The sequence below is a fragment of the Osmerus eperlanus genome, chromosome 2 (genome assembly GCF_963692335.1).
Source record: "Osmerus eperlanus chromosome 2, fOsmEpe2.1, whole genome shotgun sequence".
NCBI lineage: Eukaryota > Metazoa > Chordata > Actinopteri > Osmeriformes > Osmeridae > Osmerus > Osmerus eperlanus.
Window position 1 is genome coordinate 7,795,541 of NC_085019.1, and position 18,505 is coordinate 7,814,045.

General features: G+C 39.0%; 5 protein-coding genes across 7 annotated transcripts; 4 read left to right on the forward strand and 1 right to left on the reverse strand.

Annotated features, from left to right (window-relative positions):
- Positions 1-163: 163 nt before the first annotated feature.
- Positions 164-3,196, forward strand: ubald1b (UBA-like domain containing 1b). Its single transcript, XM_062450522.1, has 3 exons — positions 164-451; positions 782-841; positions 2,345-3,196. The coding sequence occupies exons 1-3, from the start codon at positions 344-346 to the stop codon at positions 2,621-2,623; spliced, it is 447 nt and encodes a 148-aa protein (XP_062306506.1). The 5' UTR covers positions 164-343; the 3' UTR covers positions 2,624-3,196.
- Positions 3,197-5,075: 1,879 nt separating this feature from the next.
- cdip1 (cell death-inducing p53 target 1) lies at positions 5,076-11,062 on the forward strand. Of its 2 annotated transcripts, none has more exons than XM_062450498.1 (5): positions 5,076-5,233; positions 7,841-8,011; positions 8,571-8,723; positions 9,466-9,829; positions 9,984-11,062. In XM_062450498.1, the coding sequence occupies exons 2-5, from the start codon at positions 7,915-7,917 to the stop codon at positions 10,093-10,095; spliced, it is 726 nt and encodes a 241-aa protein (XP_062306482.1). In that variant the 5' UTR covers positions 5,076-5,233; positions 7,841-7,914; the 3' UTR covers positions 10,096-11,062. The 2 variants fall into 2 exon arrangements, with proteins under 2 accessions (XP_062306482.1, XP_062306474.1); XM_062450490.1 differs by having other exon boundaries at positions 5,078-5,233; positions 7,836-8,011.
- Positions 11,063-12,426: 1,364 nt separating this feature from the next.
- polr3k (polymerase (RNA) III (DNA directed) polypeptide K) lies at positions 12,427-13,110 on the reverse strand. The gene is made up of 3 exons (XM_062450533.1): positions 12,952-13,110; positions 12,746-12,833; positions 12,427-12,578 (listed from the first exon to the last, which is right to left on the reverse strand). The coding sequence occupies exons 1-3, from the start codon at positions 13,060-13,062 to the stop codon at positions 12,451-12,453; spliced, it is 327 nt and encodes a 108-aa protein (XP_062306517.1). The 5' UTR covers positions 13,063-13,110; the 3' UTR covers positions 12,427-12,450.
- A 99-nt stretch (positions 13,111-13,209) lies between these two features.
- On the forward strand, positions 13,210-16,785 carry snrnp25 (small nuclear ribonucleoprotein 25). Its single transcript, XM_062450510.1, has 5 exons — positions 13,210-13,764; positions 13,923-14,013; positions 15,745-15,850; positions 15,965-16,039; positions 16,188-16,785. Exons 1-5 carry the CDS (start codon positions 13,546-13,548, stop codon positions 16,243-16,245), a joined length of 549 nt encoding a protein of 182 aa, XP_062306494.1. The 5' UTR covers positions 13,210-13,545; the 3' UTR covers positions 16,246-16,785.
- LOC134011047 (lipopolysaccharide-induced tumor necrosis factor-alpha factor homolog) lies at positions 16,543-18,494 on the forward strand. 2 transcript variants are annotated; one of them, XM_062450477.1, is made up of 7 exons: positions 16,543-16,674; positions 16,892-16,980; positions 17,110-17,265; positions 17,512-17,631; positions 17,720-17,806; positions 17,938-18,085; positions 18,225-18,494. In XM_062450477.1, the coding sequence occupies exons 3-7, from the start codon at positions 17,118-17,120 to the stop codon at positions 18,331-18,333; spliced, it is 612 nt and encodes a 203-aa protein (XP_062306461.1). In that variant the 5' UTR covers positions 16,543-16,674; positions 16,892-16,980; positions 17,110-17,117; the 3' UTR covers positions 18,334-18,494. The 2 variants fall into 2 exon arrangements, with proteins under 2 accessions (XP_062306461.1, XP_062306451.1); XM_062450467.1 differs by having other exon boundaries at positions 16,590-16,691; positions 18,225-18,460.
- Positions 18,495-18,505: the final 11 nt, after the last annotated feature.

Genomic DNA, 18,505 nt, shown 5'->3' on the forward strand with positions numbered 1-18,505 from the left:
TTCTAGAACACTTTATTTTGAAACAGTAGACATGAGTAGGAAGATGGTTCCCCTGCTTGTCTAGGTGACGTTTATTGATATTGATTGTGATTGGGTGGAACCAACCCCGATCCCCCATAACATCTTACGTTTACGATTTGCAATTGTAAGTTTCCAATCAAGGAGTGCTAGAACGCTGGAGTTTGCACTGTATCCAGCGCAGACACCTAAACAAGTGGGGTTTGTTCTATTAAGAGGTGCCTTTTTGTACATCTGAGAAACTACCGATGTAATTGTAAAAGAAAAGGAATATTTAAAGGACTGAGCCTAGAAAACACTCAGAATAGTACGCTGCGGCTGAAAAATGGATATTCTAAAGCATCAAGTTATGATAAATCAATTTGTCCTGGCTGCAGGATGCGCAGCAGACCAGGCAAAACAACTATTGCAAGCGGCACATTGGCAGTTTGAGGTAAGCATAGTCCCCGACAGACTACAATGACATCACAACTAGTATTTAATCACATATATTAAGTAGATATAGGCTGTCTGGGACAGTAGCCTATATTAAAATAGAAGATTTCGCTACAGTATGGACAGTATGTCACTAGTGCTCTTCAGTCACTGTTGCTAAATGTGAATATGTCCGGTGGGATAGGTACATAATCAAGCAGTCTACAGTAAATAATTGAAGCCCAAAGAGCTTTGTTGTTAACATAGTAATTAACAGTGTGCTGATTTCAGCCAAGTAAAATGGCTGCTTCTCTGAAACTGTTTCTATTTTGCTCTGTCAACCTTTAAGACTGCACTTAGTGCCTTCTTTCAAGAAACCAATATTCCATATGGTCGCCATCATCAAATGGTAAGTAGTACTAAATACATCGTTATAGTTGCTGTTAGTGTGCAAACTGCTTTTATGTCTGCCATCCTTGATCCGAACAAAATAATAACAGTGGCCACGTTGTCGTCCTATGCAGTTGATGCAATAACTCAAACTGCCACGTGATTTAGCTTTATGTATAAATGTATCATGGTGGGAGACAAAAACATCAAACACTAAGAAATTCACAGACTGCGATTAGATAATACTCATGTAATTAACATAGTTGATTAATGAATTAACAGTTGGCTGTCCTATTTCAGTGAGTGTAGTTGCATGTCTTCATTCTTTTCTGGATATAACAGTTAGACAGGAAACGTGCCATTTGGCCAATTAATGGCTGGTTGATAGACAATAGAGCATGTGTTCAAATGTGTGAATACAAAATGGTTACACTTTGCACTTGCATCAGAACACCAAAAACAAGACACCATTGATACAATTTATGCTAAAAACGGATTCCCTATATGCACAGTTTACTTGTTTACATCACCTATTATTATGTCTGCCATATTAAACAGTATTGTTCTTGTAGCAAATTTGCTGCTTTAGAATTTAGACAAATGCTTTAGCTGTCCATGTCTGTAATGAACCACTCTTAATTTATTGCTCCTTATCAGAAACCTTTGTAAAAGTGTAAGTATTTATAAAGTATAAACATGGAAGAAGTGATTGTCCATGTAAGCTGAAATATGTAATTGTTAAAGCTGTTAGCCATATGCCACAATGTTCACTGACCCATTTTAAACAAAGACAGCTTGTGCTGAACTTAGCAATGTTTGTGCTTAAGGTTAATTGTGCATCATTAATGAGAATTATATAATGCATAAAGGCTACCCAATCCATATGAAGCTGGTCAACTCTAAAGCAGTGTCTGGACTGAGTTCCATTTATACCCACATATACATATTTCTAATGTGAAACCTCTCTTTAAATTCTTGCTGAAGCACGATCGGACTATTCCTACCCCCACGATTGTCAAAAGTTTGGATTTTGGGTAACAGTTTGTGGTAAATACACTTAGGCCTTCAAACTATTTTTAATTGTTCTTACTAAGTTGCAGATGCATGTCCCTCTTTAAAATGTTACTGCCACATTGACTACTCAACTACTACCCTCTGAATGCAAGATGCAAGTCCTGTTTCTCCCTGTTACACTACACATCACATTGCTAATAAATGACATATTATATGACACTGCACAAAGTGCGTGAACTATCATCTGTGGTGAATAACCTGTTCTTACATTAAGGAGAAGTATTGGAAGCCCTTGCTGGGTAGATGACTGGTAACATTAGTTGCCGGTGTCTTTTAAGGCAGAGGATTTTTTTTCTCTTGCGCATCCTTTCTGAGATAGAGTTGGTTTTGAACCAGCCCAGTGTTTGGCAGTGCTCCCCTGTGGGTGATCCTCTGAGGTCTCAGCTGAACGTAACACACACGGCTGGATATGAAGTTAACCATTTCCATGTTTCTCTGCACCCCACAGATGTGCACTCCAGCCAACACACCAGCAACACCCCCAAACTTCCCAGATGCACTTACAATGTTCTCTCATCTGAAGACTTCAGAAAGCTTCAACAGCACTAGTCCCCTGGCCTCCATGGCAACATCTCCCCCTCCTCGGGTCAACTGGGGTCCGAGTCAACAGGGCATGTGGACTGCTGCTCAGCTGCCTTCTCAGGTGCCTCCCCCTGGGTGGCCTGCAGCCGTCACTCAACAAGCCACCAGGCAACAGGCCAGTGTTACCATGGAGGCAGAGAGATGAGAGTGGGGTCTCAGGTTAACAAGATACCTAAAAAGGCAGTCTACTTGACATCGGTAGTAATGGACTGCTATGTCAAGCAAACTATCAAAGTGGACATGCACTGAAAAGACTGATGTAAGTGCTTTTTGAATCCACAAGCAACCAATTTATTTAAACCTATCTCTTTTTAATTTATTTGTATTAGATCATGATAGACCTATATTTAGAATTCCTCTTCAACAAACCGGTTTACATATGTCATCAATATTACCATACCCTTGTCTTTTTATGTGTCTCAAATCAATGGACTAGTCCGTCAATGGACTGGATGCCTTTGCTTCTAAGGTTGCACTGCATGAATGACATGATTTAACCTTTTTGTTTAACCAAATTTAAGGTATGAATCTGTTATTTTGTATTTTAAGCTGTACTGTTGTGGTCTCATTCTAATTAATACAGAAAAATATGTTTGACTAAATCATGATTAATAACCATTAATTGTTTTATACAGCAGCTTCAGGTTTTTAGAAATCAGTCTCACTTTGGTTGAATAAACGGCAATATTTAATTGAATATACAAACAGTACAAAGTGAACATCTGTTTACTCATTCTTTTCTTCTTCTATTGGCAAGGAATGCCCAAAAATGCTTTAATTAATTGTATTTTCTACATTTAAATAAATATTCTACATCTTATTTTGTGTGTATACTGATTCTAACAAATAATGTGGACATATTACTTGAATATTATTACATATTATTACTATATTACATTAATTACCAGATGGTAATTCATGTCTAACAGATGTTTTGTACAGGGAGATAGGAAAACACTATAGCAATGGCACTTAGATCATTATTAACTCCTATACTATTTACAATAAGTATGATTGATATCCATGGTTCAAACAGAAACAGTATTATGGTCACTTCCTTTCTAATGTGGTAGAGATTTGTTTTGTTAAGACAGCCTTTTCAACTACTGTATCATCTGTCTGTTTAGGAAATCACCTATCTTGGATAATATACCATTTATGTTTTCCTTCATAAGCTTCCCTGTCTGTGCTTGTAAACAGTTCATGTTTTCTATATATTATGGGTGTTTCTATCTCTCTTTCAAAAGCACCATTTGAAGGTCAACATCAGTTTTTCTGCAGTGGTAAAATTCCAACAGCCATAACTGAGAGTAACACTGGTTCAAATATTAACCAAAGCAAAAGTGGACTGTGCACTTATCTGCCTTTAACAATTATTGCTGTTCTGGTAACTCACATGTTCAACCTATTCTTGGAAAACAAATTATTAAGCATAATGAAGTGCTAACAACAAACTTATTGATCTACCAGTCGGAAAACCATTGACTGAAGTTGTGGATCTTTAATTCAATTTAAATTAATTCAATGCTTGCCCTCATCCCTCATGGCCACTGGTCCTATAAATGGTTGTACAGACATGCAGTGTTCAAGAAAATATATTTGCAGGATTGCAGGTGTAGAAACACTACTGCCACTTAATGGTCTTTGGGGGGTCAGACAAACCTTTAATTTATTACACTGATGCATACCACCCCTCCTTCATTCTCTGGTCTGCTCAAACAATCTAGCTGTCTTTACTCTCTAATGTAGGTAATCCAAATATGAGAGTCATACTACTATACGGTTAATCCTGTACTCTAGCTTTCTGGGAAATGTACAACCAAATAAGTCCCAAGGTTTGTTATGGGCAAGAAAAATTGATTGTTTGGTTTACTTAATTATTGTAGAAACTTGCAATTAAGTAACCGGTATTACATTCTAGAATGTTGTGGTTTGTAAAGGGCATGACAATAGTTTGTTTGAAGAACAGCGCACTCCAGTGGTTATTTGAAAACAAATATTTTCATATCACATTTTGATTAAGAGGCTTTTTCGAGGCTTGATTAATTGCCAATTCTAAAACCAGATTTTTTACTGAAATTGGTGTGTTATTCTACATTAACATTACTGATATGATTACAATCACTGATATAATAATATATACACATACATTATAATAACAATACATTAATAACAATAGACCTGAGACACTCTAACACGTCTACTTATCTAGTTGTTGCATTTCATATTTCATTATTTATCGTATATAGTAGCCTAACTGTCATGAGAGATTGTTGTGTAGGCCTACATTATTTAAACTAGATCAAATTATTCACAGCAGTCATAAACTAAATATGTTGCATATCGGTGTATGAAGCATTACTAAATATGCTGGGCGCAAACACTAATGTTTCAAGTTGTTCATAATTTCAGTTGTTTTATATAAGAAATAAAATAGGAAACATCTTGTTTTCGGCCAGAAGTTAATGTTGGTTATATGGTTCCCTTAAAATTAATATATACGCATCAGCCGGGGTAAGCCAGACGGGTGGAGTTTTGGCATTTCGAAGCACTACTGAAAACTCCAAATCTGGGATGCACTGTGAACCAAAGATTGATCCAGAATTACGTCATATCCCACGTACTAGAAAGATACGGGAGAAGCTTAACGTTCCAGAAACTTACTAGGATCCATCACTACAATATCCTTCATCCGAGAAAGCTTGGGATATGAGCGGAATACTCTCCTTTAATAAGGGAAATACCACCATATCAGGTAAATACAGTTAGTAAGGTAGACACTAAAAGTGTATCTACTTCACGTCAGCTTTTAAATAGCTAAGGGTTGTTGTTGTTGTTAGCCTATGCTAGCTAGTTAGCACTTACGTTAGACATGCTAGCTACTGTAGCTAGCCTGGATAAACTCAGTGAAGCCGCAAAATACTGGCTGGGCTTTTATTCAGGTAGCTAGCAAACAATTAAGCTACATGGCTGTTAACATAACTGTTGATAGTGTGTCACGCAAGTCCCTAACCGGGGGATAATGCAGCTTGCTGACACCTGGAAACATTGTTGGGTCAAGCTCAGGTTTGTGTGTGGAGTGTTTAAGTGTTTAACACAAGATTGTCAACTGGACGCCATCTTGGTAACGCGACATAACATAAAAACGATTAGGTGGCTAGCTGAATCCTTTCCATTGAGACCAATGGGCTTTATGATGCCTAGTAACCGTAATTATGATGCCATATATTCAACCTGGTTTGAATAAGAACAAAACTATAACATATGTTGGAGAACGCGTCGTAGACCCAATTTTTCAGAATCCAATTAAGCTTGTCAAAATAATTTGTCTTTGAAACTATTATGGATGCAGTGTACTGTAACTAAATGTAGTCATTTTGAACACCTGGCTTGCTATTTCATGTTCTACATTTTGACAATTTAAATAAACAATTAATGACTTCAATTATCTTGAAATTCTGACGTGCTGATTATAGTTCATTGAGCAAGTATATAAAACTTTGCAACCAGAAGACAACTTTTTACTAGGATTGTTAATTCCACTACACAGTTTCACCAGTGGTGAAGACAAAACTTGTATGCCCTTATGAAATATGTGGAAATAATTATCTATTGTATGGAAATGTAGTTGATTACAATTCATATCTATTTTAAGGTTGTCTTCCTTAACCTGGGTTACACTAGCATTTATTGGAGTTAGTTCTGTTCAATGCTGTTAGAGACCTTGCGATAAGCTAGAAAATAAAAGGTTTCCTGGTGAAAAAGGGTGGTATCCGTTCTAATAAAATCTGATGTGCTGTAGTCCTATAGCATCCGATAATGCAATCAACTAGTAACAAAAAAAAAAGAGAGATTTAGATTACTCTAATGGCAGCTGACAATCCATCCTTGATTAGCCTATTCGTCTTAAATTTAAGGATTGTCTACTGTACAATACTATGGTTTTATTGCCATTGGGATCATGTTTTTTTGCTGAGAATGTATAACACACAACATTCTTTATAAAGCTTATTTTGCTTCAATCATTGGCTACAAACCCTCATCATTGGGGTATTGGAATTGTCTTTTCACCGATTGACATTGTTCATGACTAGCCTTGACTTTTACATTCTCAGTGTTGCTATTTAGAATGTGAGAATTTTTTTAATTGAAGATTGCAAAATCACCAATTTATATTGACTTTATTCATTTTAAATATCAATAGTCCAATTGCTGTGTAGTTTAAAAGTCTTGAGCTGATGAGATGGATTGATAGATGTTAGAAAAAGAAAGGAATAATGGTGAGAGAGGGCGGTAAATGACATGTGCTAGTAGAAGAGGTGAAAGCACTGAGCTAAATTGTAAGGAATGTTAAGTAGCCTATGGGAGTAAATGGATTCCCAGATTAAAGAGTGAAAGAGGTTGACACATGTAATATGATGTGAAGTGGGAGATATGAGAGACATGAGTAAATGTGTAGTTGTGACAGCTTGATAGCAACATTGCCTAAGTGGATGGTAAAAGATGGGGATGGATTGGAAAGACAAGACAGAAACAGTGAAAGTTCAATCTCCAGATTAAGTCATAAGGGAATGCTTCAAGTGCTTGGCACCAATTTTCAACTTCCAGGCTAAAGTAGCTCTTACTAAATGGCCAACATTTAGTAAGAGCTACTAATGGAAAGCGAGGGAGTTTAATGTTTTTCTCTTCCTTCAAGTTAATAAAAACAAGGATTTGTATCGATTTGATTATGTAGCATGCTCCCTGAAGTGGCCTTCCTTTTATTAAGCAGAGTAACAGTACAGGTCAACCTGTCCTCCAAAAAGTGTTCAGCATAATGAATGAACAAGCCACAGTGTTCTTCACTTGCTAATAACTTAAATTAGCCACAGCTATGACGTAAAGTTACCTATATTTGAAACAAGGGTTTAGTGGATAATCTGTGTAAATTTAGCTCTTCAGGTTTTAGCTAGCAGCAAATAGGATGAAGCGGTTGTGCTATGAAGTTGGATCGGTGGGATAGCCTGGCCTCTTCCTGGTACAGTGAGTTGAACCTACTCTTGAGTCAGGCGAGCAGTTTCAGAGTTTAACTTTGCAGCTCTACAATCAATATTAAACATTAACCCTCAGATGAAGTCCACTCACTGTCGAGTGGTTGGGGCAGTTTAGCTTTAAAATAAAGGCTGGACAATGATATTTATTTACAATGCTACACATCACTGTCTATTTTTTGCTGCCATTGTTGATCCGAATTCTAATTCAAAGAAGGAAAGAAACTGAAGCATGATTACGGCGTAGTTTACATGTACCCTAACCTCAACACCAATGTGTCATTGTGTGGTATTCAACTGTCGTGCTGGTGTGGGCTTTTCTCTCAGAGTAGCAGAGCGCACCTAAGGCCAGTTCTGAGTGGAGGTCCTTCCCCAGGCCCCCCCCCCCCCCTGAATTCCAGCCAGCATGTCAAGTGACCCCCCTCCCCCCTACTCTGGGGGCCCCAGTGCCCCTCTCGTGGAGGAGAAGAATGGACAACCTGTCGGACAGCCTGCAGCCTCGGGTATATCTAAAGCTTTTTTCAGACTGCATGTTTGTTCTGTGGACATTAGTTTTTAGTTTGTTGTTGTTAGCTGTCTATTACATTAGGCTACGTTTACCTAATTAAAGTATCAGTATTTGTTGGGTGTTGTTTTACAAGATATTGTGCAGTCAAAAAATCGTCCCCCTCTTTCTGCCTTCGGGCTAATGTAAGGAAAGTCTAAAAGGAAATGTCACCAAGGCAACCTTTCAAAGCAGTTTATATATGTGTAAACAAGACCCTTTCCTCGTCTCCTCCCATGAATAAAATACAGTTTTGATCACATAGGTACTTGCCTAATTATATCAATGCTTAATAAAACATCCTTGTAAATTACAATGATTAAATGAATATTGTAAACGGTTCAAATGTGGGTCATTTCTCACATAGGCTTCATTGATGCTTCTTTCTCTACTTTTGTAGGTTTCTCTCAGTGATAAATGGTTACCTGTTTGTACTCATGCCTGAGTATAGCGTAGTCCATAAGGAATAGTGATGTGAGGGTGGTCTTAACTGTGTATTTATGCTTGGTGTCTTTCAGCTGAAGCTCCTATAACTGTGGGTCCTCCCCAGGGACAGCCGCTACCACCAGACTATGGTCCTCCACCCTATGAGGCCAGCCTACAGCCAGGCTTCCTGCCCCCACACGTCCCAGGTGATGGGCCCATGCCAATGCCCATTTTGTCACCACACGGTATGTATACTGAAGTGGACATGCCAAAACAATGCTACTGCTATGGTAGCTTGGCTCTTTAAAAGTGGCCTGATTCTGTTTGACCAATCAGTGGTCTGCTGTGTTTTTACGTCACCTTTTGGTATTTGAAACCTCGATTTGAAATGAAACCAATAGTACTAGGAACCAGGTTTGCCTGGTCAAGTCAAACTGGTACAATGCACTAGAAAAGTGACATAAAATGACACAGTCCCTTCTGAGCTGGAATTTGATAAATGTTTATATTACTGAACATTTCATTGTTTTCATCAACTACATTCAAAATTGAAGTTAGAATAGGCGACTTTAAACTTTACATGTCAGTTAGTTTAGGAACCAATTAAAGTAGTTTAACCAAGCTAGAAGCTGTTTTCTCTGTGGAAGACTGTGGAAGATTCTACATAATGAATCTGCTGGCTAAGTACCACAGATGGTGCCAGCTGGCAGCAACCTGCACACACCAAAAAGATGCGTTGGTATATCCCAGCCTTAATGGAAGAACTCAGTTGTGCAAACAGGGACAAATCCTGTATTGTAAAAGGAAAGTTGTAATATTTGTGCTATTAAGGTTACTCAGCATGTGAACGTATTACACCTACAGAGAGTTAAACAATTATAAACAGTATTCTCTGTCTACAGTTCTACATAATTTGACATATTTAATGATATTCTTTGACACTGTGTGCATAGTTTTGTAACATTAAAATGTAATCTTTGTCTACAGGTGGCTTCCATGCTCCTCCTGGTCACTTTGTCCATCCACCACCAGGTCATTTTGGCCCTGGGCCGGTTCAGTTTGGCCCTGGGCCTGTTCAGTTCGGCCCTGTGCCTGGTCAGTTTGGCCCTGGGCCTGGTCAGTTTGGCCCTGGGTTTGGCCCTGGGCCTGGCCACTTTTATGAAGGACATGCCACCACCGTCCTGTCACCTCAAGCCGCAGGCGCCAGAGTCACCGTCCTGCATGGGGAGATTTTCCAGTCCTTGCCCGTGCAGACTGTGTGTTCACACTGCCATCAGGCTATTGTCACCCGCATCTCTTACGACGTCGGCTTGATGAACACACTCTTCTGCCTCTTCTGCTTCTGTGTGGGGTAAGAATAATGCTGCCGAGATACACACACACACACACACACACACACTGGTCTCTAGGAATAAGACAAGAAGAAAAATGTCACAAAAAGTAGTAAAGGAGTTGTTTTTATATGGTTATTCATGTTTCTCCCATTTCTCCCCACTCAACTATAGGTGTGATCTGGGATGCTGCTTGATTCCCTGTCTGATTGATGACCTCAAGGATGTGACGCACACCTGCCCCAACTGCAAAGGCCACATCTACACATACAAGCGTATATGCTAACCCCCGACAGACATACTATAAAAACATGGATCTGCACACTTAGAAGCTCACAGCTCAGACAGCCTTTTTTGCTCAGTGTTTTGTGCTTCATTTAGCTGTCCTCTTAACAGTCTCATTTTATGAATAATTTGATTACCCTGCACTTGTTCCTAACTTTCAGATTAACGTCCTTTGCTATGTACATGCATCCAGTTACAATGTAGAGACCTCAAACACGGTTTATTAGTGGTTAAAGGAGAAACATACAGAGAGAACCGACAGACGTGGTAAATATTGCAAACTGATAAATTCCAAATGAAGGACCAGTGACAAAATGGTACGTGTTGCATGTTTTATGCGTGCTGTTGGAAAAAGGCGTGGGATTTTAGTCATTTAAGATGGGAGAAGGCAATTGTGCAAAGCTGTGAAAATTGTTGTTTACTAAAAATCAGCTGTGAATCTTGCTGAGGCAAATTTGTTAAGACAGCACTTGCAGGGTCAGTACTTAAGTTTTTAGTGTAATTATTTTATCTTATTTTAACACTATCCATATATGTATATATAATATAACATAATGTTAATATTGAAGAATCTGAAGGTTTTGTTTATGTCAAATTATTTTCAGATAATTATTTATGTGGCAATTCACTTTGTCCTGTGTCCTGGATAATGTGTTCTAAATGTCAGTATAGTAAGTAACTTTATGACATTGGTCCTAACAAACTGTTTATGGCAGATTTTACATTTATTTTAGGCTGCTTGTTTTCCCGCTTGAGAATGGTCAGAATAGAAGTATCTTTTATTATGTTTTCAGAGCTTTAGATTGTCATTGTATAGTGAATTTGCCAGAACTGTTAGTAATGCCCTTTTATTAGTATTAATGTACGTAGTTTTGATAATGAAGTGATTGTTTGTGTGTAACATGGTATTGCAAATGCCCAGTTCCCATGTGAAATTTCATACGTCCATAAAACAACAGTTGCCATTATATTGCTTCCCATTAGTTTTTTTCAACTGCTTTGGGTTTGTAATTGGTTAATGCTGGATTAATTTATCTTATGTGGAAATAGGAATGAGTGATTCTTTTTTGAAAATATTTTGTCTATAGATATGGATTATATAAGGATAATACAACCAACACCAGGGATTAGGGTTTGCAACAATTATTTTCAGATATCTGAGCAGTGCAAAGGCAAACTGTCAGAGTGCTCTGCTAGAGAGGTTCATTAGAGTAATGAGATACTCTGCATGACAACACAGTAATTGTGTGCCGTATGTCCAACTTGCTGAGTGCAATGTATGTCAAGCTGTGATACCCACCTCAATCCAGAGCATATTATCCTTTCACTGGTAGACATTACATTTAGAATTATTAGCACTGTCCTTTTAAAAAACATTGTTTTGCTTCCTGGTTATTGTTACTGTTCAGACTCGCTACTCAGTAGGTTGATTGTCCTGGGAAAGCAGTACGGAGAGAATAGGATATTAAGTCCTCTAATTATGCACTATTTTATATTCAAACAAATCTCATGTCTTTTTTTAATGTGTACCACGTCATACTATCTGTCCAAGCTTGATGTTGGACCTACCAACTGTTCTTGGTGAGTTCCATGTCTAAGATTGCTTGCATTTAACTTATGCATGTTTGCTACTTATCAATCTAATTGTATTATCTGAGATGCTGTAATTTCAACAGATTTAATTGACAATCTTCTGATGTATGATCTGACATCTTGAAAGCTTACTGATGCTTAAATGAATAGGATTTCCAACTGCATTCAAAATGGAATGTATTCCAAATGATACATTTAGTTAATACAGAAAATGTGAAATACAATTGCATGTACATGCATTTAGCCAGTTAACTGGTTGTTTTCTGATAACATGGGATGCATCCAATGTGACGGTACACCCGATTCAAACTGGCTTGACATGCAAGATGTATAATAAACCAAGAATGAAAGGTTTGCATAGAATGTTGATCGTCTGTCTTGCTAATTGAAAATACTACATGCAGCATTGTGACTAGTGATGTTACTACTTTAATAATAAAATAATAATACATTAAGTTGATCTTTTATTGATCCTTTATATGATAATGTATTAATCCAACCAATATTACTATATGAAATTAACCTTTTTTTTTTTTTTAAGTAAATGGGTTAAATAATATGTAATGTCTGCATAGAGCACTTTCCAGAAACAAATACAACACCAACACAGGAACCCCTTCACAAAATAGTCCAAATGTTTGTGAATTTGGCAAAACAAATGTTATGTTTGTATAATGTGGATGATTCTGCAGACTAGCCATAGGTACATGTTGTTTCACTGTTGTCAGTGTCCTCAAAATACATGGCCAGAATATCAAAATGTTTAATCTCTCCATCGATGTCCACACTGGATATTGCAGCATTTATAAAAGGTTGTCATTGGTTCATCAGCTGATCTGGTCTGGATTTGCATGAAGTAGGCACGGGGGTGTTCACACTTCGGACATTTTTCTATGTAACACAAACAAAAAATAGGGGACTAGATTACACAGAGAATCAAAACATCAAGAAAAATACAACTTTATATCAAAACCAAATACTATCGAATAGGACATGCTAAGGATAAGTTAAAAACCTGTCCCAGCAGGCATCAACTATATAGCAAGCAACTTGTTTACCTGGTGTGGAGTCAACGTTTTCCCAGGCTTTAGCACCACCAAGCACATCGTCAACCTCTTTTAGTTTGGGATATTTTCTGTTGTTTACCTGTGGATGAGAAAGAGACATTAATGTAGAATTTATATTGCTGCGACAATGTTAACTAGCTTTGTAGTTAGGTTAGGTACTTGTCTGATTTGGTTTTAAGCAACCTAGGTTGATTTACCTTCCTGGTGATGTTATGAACATAGGGACATGTATTACAGGCGAATCGGTAACACTTCTGACCTTCTTCGACAATCAACACATTTCCACATGTCGGACAAAATAGCAGCATGTTGATGTATTGGGCATCAACCACGTACGGAAGTTTCAGTAGTTACGACCACAGAAGAACCGCCTATAATGAAAGAACAAGCACAACGATTGGCTGTAGTGTAGACACGATGCGAGCCGACTTCCTGTGTGGCCTCGACTCCACAGTCTGATAAGGAGTTCGTTCCTATGGTTCGTTCTTGCACCGCAGATAGTCCCGATATTTATAGCATATTTTTCATCTGATTAGGAAATTAAAATGAGTAGGTAAATCAATAGTATAAATTGTTATACTTATAGGATATCTGCTTGTCATTATGTATGCTATTTGTATTTATCCATCGGACCTCATCACGGAACAGGGATTGTGGAGACGTTTGTTTTCTCCCCGGTACAAAAATGCCGACGTACACAATGCTTTGTAGTAAAGCAATGCTGCAGTCGAACAGTGAGAAATCCATAAGACAACTTTTTAAATGATTTATCACACCATTATCCGGTAATTATGGGAGATAATATCCCGTGCTCCCAGCTAGATGAGAGACCGCCTGTTGAAAAGGAAGATTCTGAACAGGTAGATGAAAAGATCAGTCAAATAGTAGAGGATACACCGTCAGAAGAGGAGGATGAAGAAGCACTGCCACACTCAGAAATACTGGACATCTTTGAAGAGGGGCTGGCACGGCTTGTGCAGGACCCTCTGCTTTGTGACCTGCCAATTCAGGTTGATTGTGCTAATTATTAGGCAAAGATTATTTTTTATATTTCTTATTTGATAGTAGCCTATGTCCTTCTATGTCTCCACTCTGTTTAGGTACAGTTAGTTGCAGTAATCACCAATATCATTGTTTGATCATATGTTTCATATGCATTTTTTTATAGGTAACTCTAGAAGAGATCAATTCACAAATAGCTTTGGAGTATGGTCAGGCCATGACTGTCCGAATATTAAAAGCTGATGGTGAAGTGATGCGTGAGTTGACATCTTCTTTTAATCAATATTGTAGCCTGGGAACCAGACCAAAATGTGAGTTCTTGGTTTATTTTCCCTGGTAGATGGGACTGAATTGGAGGTTAGCCTATAATTGGTAACTTAAATGTAGTTGGGGGGAAAAAACATCTTGCAGCAAAATCTTGGTCAAAACAACCATATTTAATGAAATAAAAAAATCCAGGTTCAAGCTTGACAGTGCACTGCTTCCCCCTCCTGAGTCGCCGGATGGTGGTCCAGAACCTTTTCGAAGCCGTTCGGAAGGGGTGCTGGAGAGGAGGGTCCGTCGGATTGTCGAACCTTGGATTCAGGAGGAGCAATGTGGTTTTCGTCCTGGTCGTGGAACTGTGGACCAGCTCTATACCCTCGGCAGGGTTCTGGAGGGTGCATGGGAGTTCGCCCAACCAGTCTACACATGTTTTGTGGATTTGGAAAAGGCGTTCGACCGTGTCCCTCGGGGGCTCATGTGGGGGGTGCTCCGGGAGTACGGGGTACCGGACTCCCTGATCGGGGCTGTTCGGTCCCTGTACGACCGGTGCCAGAGTTTGGTCCGCATTGCCGGTAGTAAGTCGAACTTCTTCCCGGTGAGGGTTGGACTCCGCCAGGGCTGCCCTTTGTCACCGATTCTGTTCATAACTTATATGGACAGAATTTCTAGGCGCAGCCAGGGCGTTGAGGGGGTCCGGTTTGGGGACCTCAGGATCGGGTCGCTGCTTTTTGCGGATGATGTGGTCCTGTTGGCTTCATCGGTGGTGTGGTGAAGAAGGAGCTGAGTCGAAAGGCGAAGCTCTCTATTTACCAGTCGATCTACGTTCCTACCCTCACCTATGGTCACGAACTGTGGGTAGTGACCGAAAGAACGAGATCGCGAATACAAGCGGCCGAAATGAGTTTTCTCCGCAGGGTGTCCGGGCTCTCCCTTAGAGATAGGGTGAGAAGCTCGGTCATCCGGGAGGGGCTCAGAGTAGAACCGCTGCTCCTCCGCGTCGAGAGGGGCCAGTTGAGGTGGCTCGGGCATCTGATAAGGATGCCTCCTGGACGCCTCCCTGGTGAGGTGTTCTGGGCACGTCCCACTGGGAAGAGGCCCCGGTGAAGACCCAGGACACGCTGGAGGGACTATGTCTCTCGGCTGGCCTGGGAACGCCTCGGGGTCCCCCAGGAAGAGCTGGTGGAAGTCACCGGGGAGAGGAAAGTCTGGGCCTCCCTGCTTAGGTTGCTGCCCCCGCGACCCGACCCCCGGACAAGCGGAAGATGATGGATGGATGGATGGAGGTTCAAGCTTTGTTCCATTTGAACCATGGCCACCCTCCCTTTCAAACAGATTTCTCACTCAAAATCACAACTGTTTATCTGATTGGGGACAGGTTTAATATGGTAACTAATACGATAACTATACAGAGGAGTGCCATTGAGACATTTTTGTAAACGACCAAAATTAGGTTTTGTTGCTCTGATTGGTTTAATTTATCACATTTCATACAATTGTGTCCAGAGGCATTTTGGTCTTTGCCCCTTGATAACGTCCCTTGGATCCTGAAAATTAACTCAGAGGATCCAAACTAATACGCATTTGTAAATTTGTCTGGCGATGCTAGGTAATCGGTGTGATAAAATAACTGAGTGAAATGGTTTTTTTTTTCCAGTCTCTTGCACTTTTTGATGTAGACTTGTAACCAATATGTATAAAAAGTACCTGATGTAATCTTTTTTCAGCCATAGTTGTGGTGCAAAATGCAACAGTACTGGATTTGAAGAAGGCCATCTGCAGATTCATGGAGCTCAAACAGCAGAGGGAGGGAGGAGTGAAATACATTAGCTGGTATTTCTTACACACACCATATACATACAAGCCAATCTCTGGAAATTTCAGACAATAAAAACAAGAAAGTTGTCATTACAAAAAATAACATTTCAATTGTATTGTTTTGTGCAGGAGGTATGTTTGGAGAACATTTCATTTAATGTTCCAAGGGGAGAAGCTTGAGGATGACAAAACAAAACTAAAAGAGTAAGAATTTATAGAACATGAATTTCAATGTGTATGAGGACCATCACCACCACCACTACTGCTATTAATATCTTAAATGGATAAAATGTTTTATTGACATTATTGTCATGTTGGAATGTCTTTTCTAATATTTTTTTTACTTCTTTAGCTATGGAATCAGGAACAGAGATGAAGTGACATTCATGAAGAGGCTGAGGAAGAAATGACATTGACGGACAGTCATTTTTTGCTATTTTCGACCAAATGTTCTTGATCAAATTAATAATCTGTAATTGATATATGTCAATTATTGCTAAACCAATAGCATCTTTTAGGAAATAGAATGTTTTATCACAGTTAACTAGTTAAGACTGGTAATTGTATGTCAGCTTTCTGATTTGCAATGCAAATCATCTGTTTTCAAAGGCCTTTTGGCTGTTACATAATATGCAAACTATACCTACAGTGGAATTTATGCTAGTTGTGGCACCCTCCATTTGTCTCTTTTATGAAAAAGTTATTACTTTTAATTACACTTTGTAACACACTTTGTGTGTTTTATTTCAGACCTTTACCGTGTCAGCTTGTCGTTGCCCTATTGGAGTTCTTTAAAATCAAAGATGACATTTTAGGGCCAGGTGGAAATGTCACTGAACGTAATATATATTTTTTGGTATTTGTCTTTTTTTTTTACTATTTTCTATGTGTTTGCTTTGTAAAAATGTGTACTGTTGCCCTTACGATGGAATAAAATTTGAGTTACATCATACTGTCTATGAATCTTATCTTTTTTTGTAATCCCACAAGCTTGGTTTGAATAAATTATAATTTCCCTGTGACAGTTTAACTTCCTTTTGTATCTTCCTTCTACAGCACAACAACATTAGAAGGGGGAGCAGCCAGAATACGACCAACAAGTCACCATTATCACGGTTATCTTGCAGCCTGGTTGCGTTATAAGGGTGAGCTGAATTTTCTAATAAATATTTGAGTTGCCTTTAACATGTGCCTGACATGAAAGCAACGTGTTATAGTAAAATTCTGGACTTACTCTAAGTGGTTTACCTGGTGTTACTCCTGGTTCTCTTCAGCCAGCACAATGGCAGACCGGTCTGAGCAACAGGAGCTGGAGAAGATATCAATGAAGTTAAACAGCTTATCGTTCAAGAAGAATCAGCTTAATGACCGCCGTAACATGCTTATTGTGCTGCAGGATTACAAGAGCCATGTGAACTATACCAGTGCAGGTATAAAATCAGCATGCTTTCATTGTTCTGTGTATGGAAGTGATTGGGGCTGAAAACATATCGTCAAATGTTTAGTATAAATGTCCTTTCTGTAGATTTTCACAATGATGATCCTTGTTTGGCTTAATCGCTCAAAGAAAGTATATCATTTTGTATTGGTTATTTGTTAAGTGGATATGTAATGCAGTTTCTGGAGACCCAGTATAGTCGTTTTTTTCTAACGAAAGTCCTGTTTTTGTTGGCCAGGAAACAGCTCAGCGCAGCAGTATGAGATTGATTGCATCGATGCTGAGCTGAGGGAGGTGGCTGAAAAGATGAAAGAGATGCAGGAGTTCTATGATGAGCTTAGCCAAAAACGAAAGAAAGGTGGATCTACATTTCTTAAAAGTATTGTACTGTCACCAGAGCATATTTCATCTTTATTCTAACCATGACTTTTCCCTTTCTTTTGAAGACGTTATTCATCAGAGTGGCTCGTCTGTTTTACCTCTTAGCCCTGAGCCCTACATTATTCTAATTGAAGCCCCACCCATGACACCAGGTTAGTCAGATGTGCATGGCTTTGAAAAGTAATTTCATATTAAATGGATTTGAATGTTTTTGAATGTTACCTTAAACACAGAAGAAGCTGACATTTACATTTTTCTAATAATATTTTGATATTTTCTATAGCTCCCATTGTGATTCTGGACGTGACAAAACTCCCCCCGTGGCCGAGCCAAACACAGTGCCCAGAGTGTCGACAATTCATCACCACAGAAACTGTCACTTCAATTGGAAGTGTGAGCTGCTTGGTGTGCGTTATGTTGGCTATGATTGGGTATGTTTCCCTCCTGTTCTACCATGTCTTTGTAGTTCTTCAGAGGACAGGAAATGCCCAGGAAATACAGCCATCTATGAAGATGTTATGGAATATTTTTCTTGCTAATATTTGATATTTATTTGTTCTTTGTTCACAGCTGCTTGGCGGGCTGCTGCTTCCTTCCTTTCTGCACTAATCACTTCAAGGACGTCACCCACAAATGCCCAAAGTGTAGAACCTGCATCCACAAAATCACAAAGCTTTGATGGATAGGTTATGTGCTGGAACTCAGAAAGATAAGTCTTTTTCAGGTTCTACCAGAACACAGAACCCATTCTTGAATGTAACAGTCCATATAAACATACAGTGCCATTGTATTATACTGTTTATACTTTAAGCTACTTTAATGTAAAATGTCAATATATGAAATTCAACAGA

Bases quoted from the DNA above. Each gene is read 5' to 3' on its own strand.
- snrnp25 (XM_062450510.1), top strand. From the start codon at position 13,546: ATGGGAGATAATATCCCGTGCTCCCAGCTAGATGAGAGACCGCCTGTT. The intron at 13,765-13,922 runs GTTGATTGTGCT...ATTTTTTTATAG, and splicing joins TTTGTGACCTGCCAATTCAG to GTAACTCTAGAAGAGATCAA. The intron at 16,040-16,187 runs GTAAGAATTTAT...TTACTTCTTTAG, and splicing joins GACAAAACAAAACTAAAAGA to CTATGGAATCAGGAACAGAG.
- cdip1 (XM_062450498.1), top strand. From the start codon at position 7,915: ATGTCAAGTGACCCCCCTCCCCCCTACTCTGGGGGCCCCAGTGCCCCT. The intron at 8,012-8,570 runs GTATATCTAAAG...GGTGTCTTTCAG, and splicing joins CGGACAGCCTGCAGCCTCGG to CTGAAGCTCCTATAACTGTG. The intron at 8,724-9,465 runs GTATGTATACTG...CTTTGTCTACAG, and splicing joins GCCCATTTTGTCACCACACG to GTGGCTTCCATGCTCCTCCT.
- LOC134011047 (XM_062450467.1), top strand. From the start codon at position 16,663: ATGTCACTGAACGTAATATATATTTTTTG. The intron at 16,692-16,891 runs GTATTTGTCTTT...TTCCTTCTACAG, and splicing joins AACGTAATATATATTTTTTG to CACAACAACATTAGAAGGGG. The intron at 17,807-17,937 runs GTTAGTCAGATG...TATTTTCTATAG, and splicing joins AGCCCCACCCATGACACCAG to CTCCCATTGTGATTCTGGAC.
- polr3k (XM_062450533.1), bottom strand. From the start codon at position 13,062: ATGCTGCTATTTTGTCCGACATGTGGAAATGTGTTGATTGTCGAAGAA. The intron at 12,834-12,951 runs GTAAATCAACCT...TCTCATCCACAG, and splicing joins TTCATAACATCACCAGGAAG to GTAAACAACAGAAAATATCC. The intron at 12,579-12,745 runs GTAAACAAGTTG...TGTGTTACATAG, and splicing joins AAACGTTGACTCCACACCAG to AAAAATGTCCGAAGTGTGAA.
- ubald1b (XM_062450522.1), top strand. From the start codon at position 344: ATGGATATTCTAAAGCATCAAGTTATGATAAATCAATTTGTCCTGGCT. The intron at 452-781 runs GTAAGCATAGTC...TCAACCTTTAAG, and splicing joins CGGCACATTGGCAGTTTGAG to ACTGCACTTAGTGCCTTCTT. The intron at 842-2,344 runs GTAAGTAGTACT...TGCACCCCACAG, and splicing joins ATGGTCGCCATCATCAAATG to ATGTGCACTCCAGCCAACAC.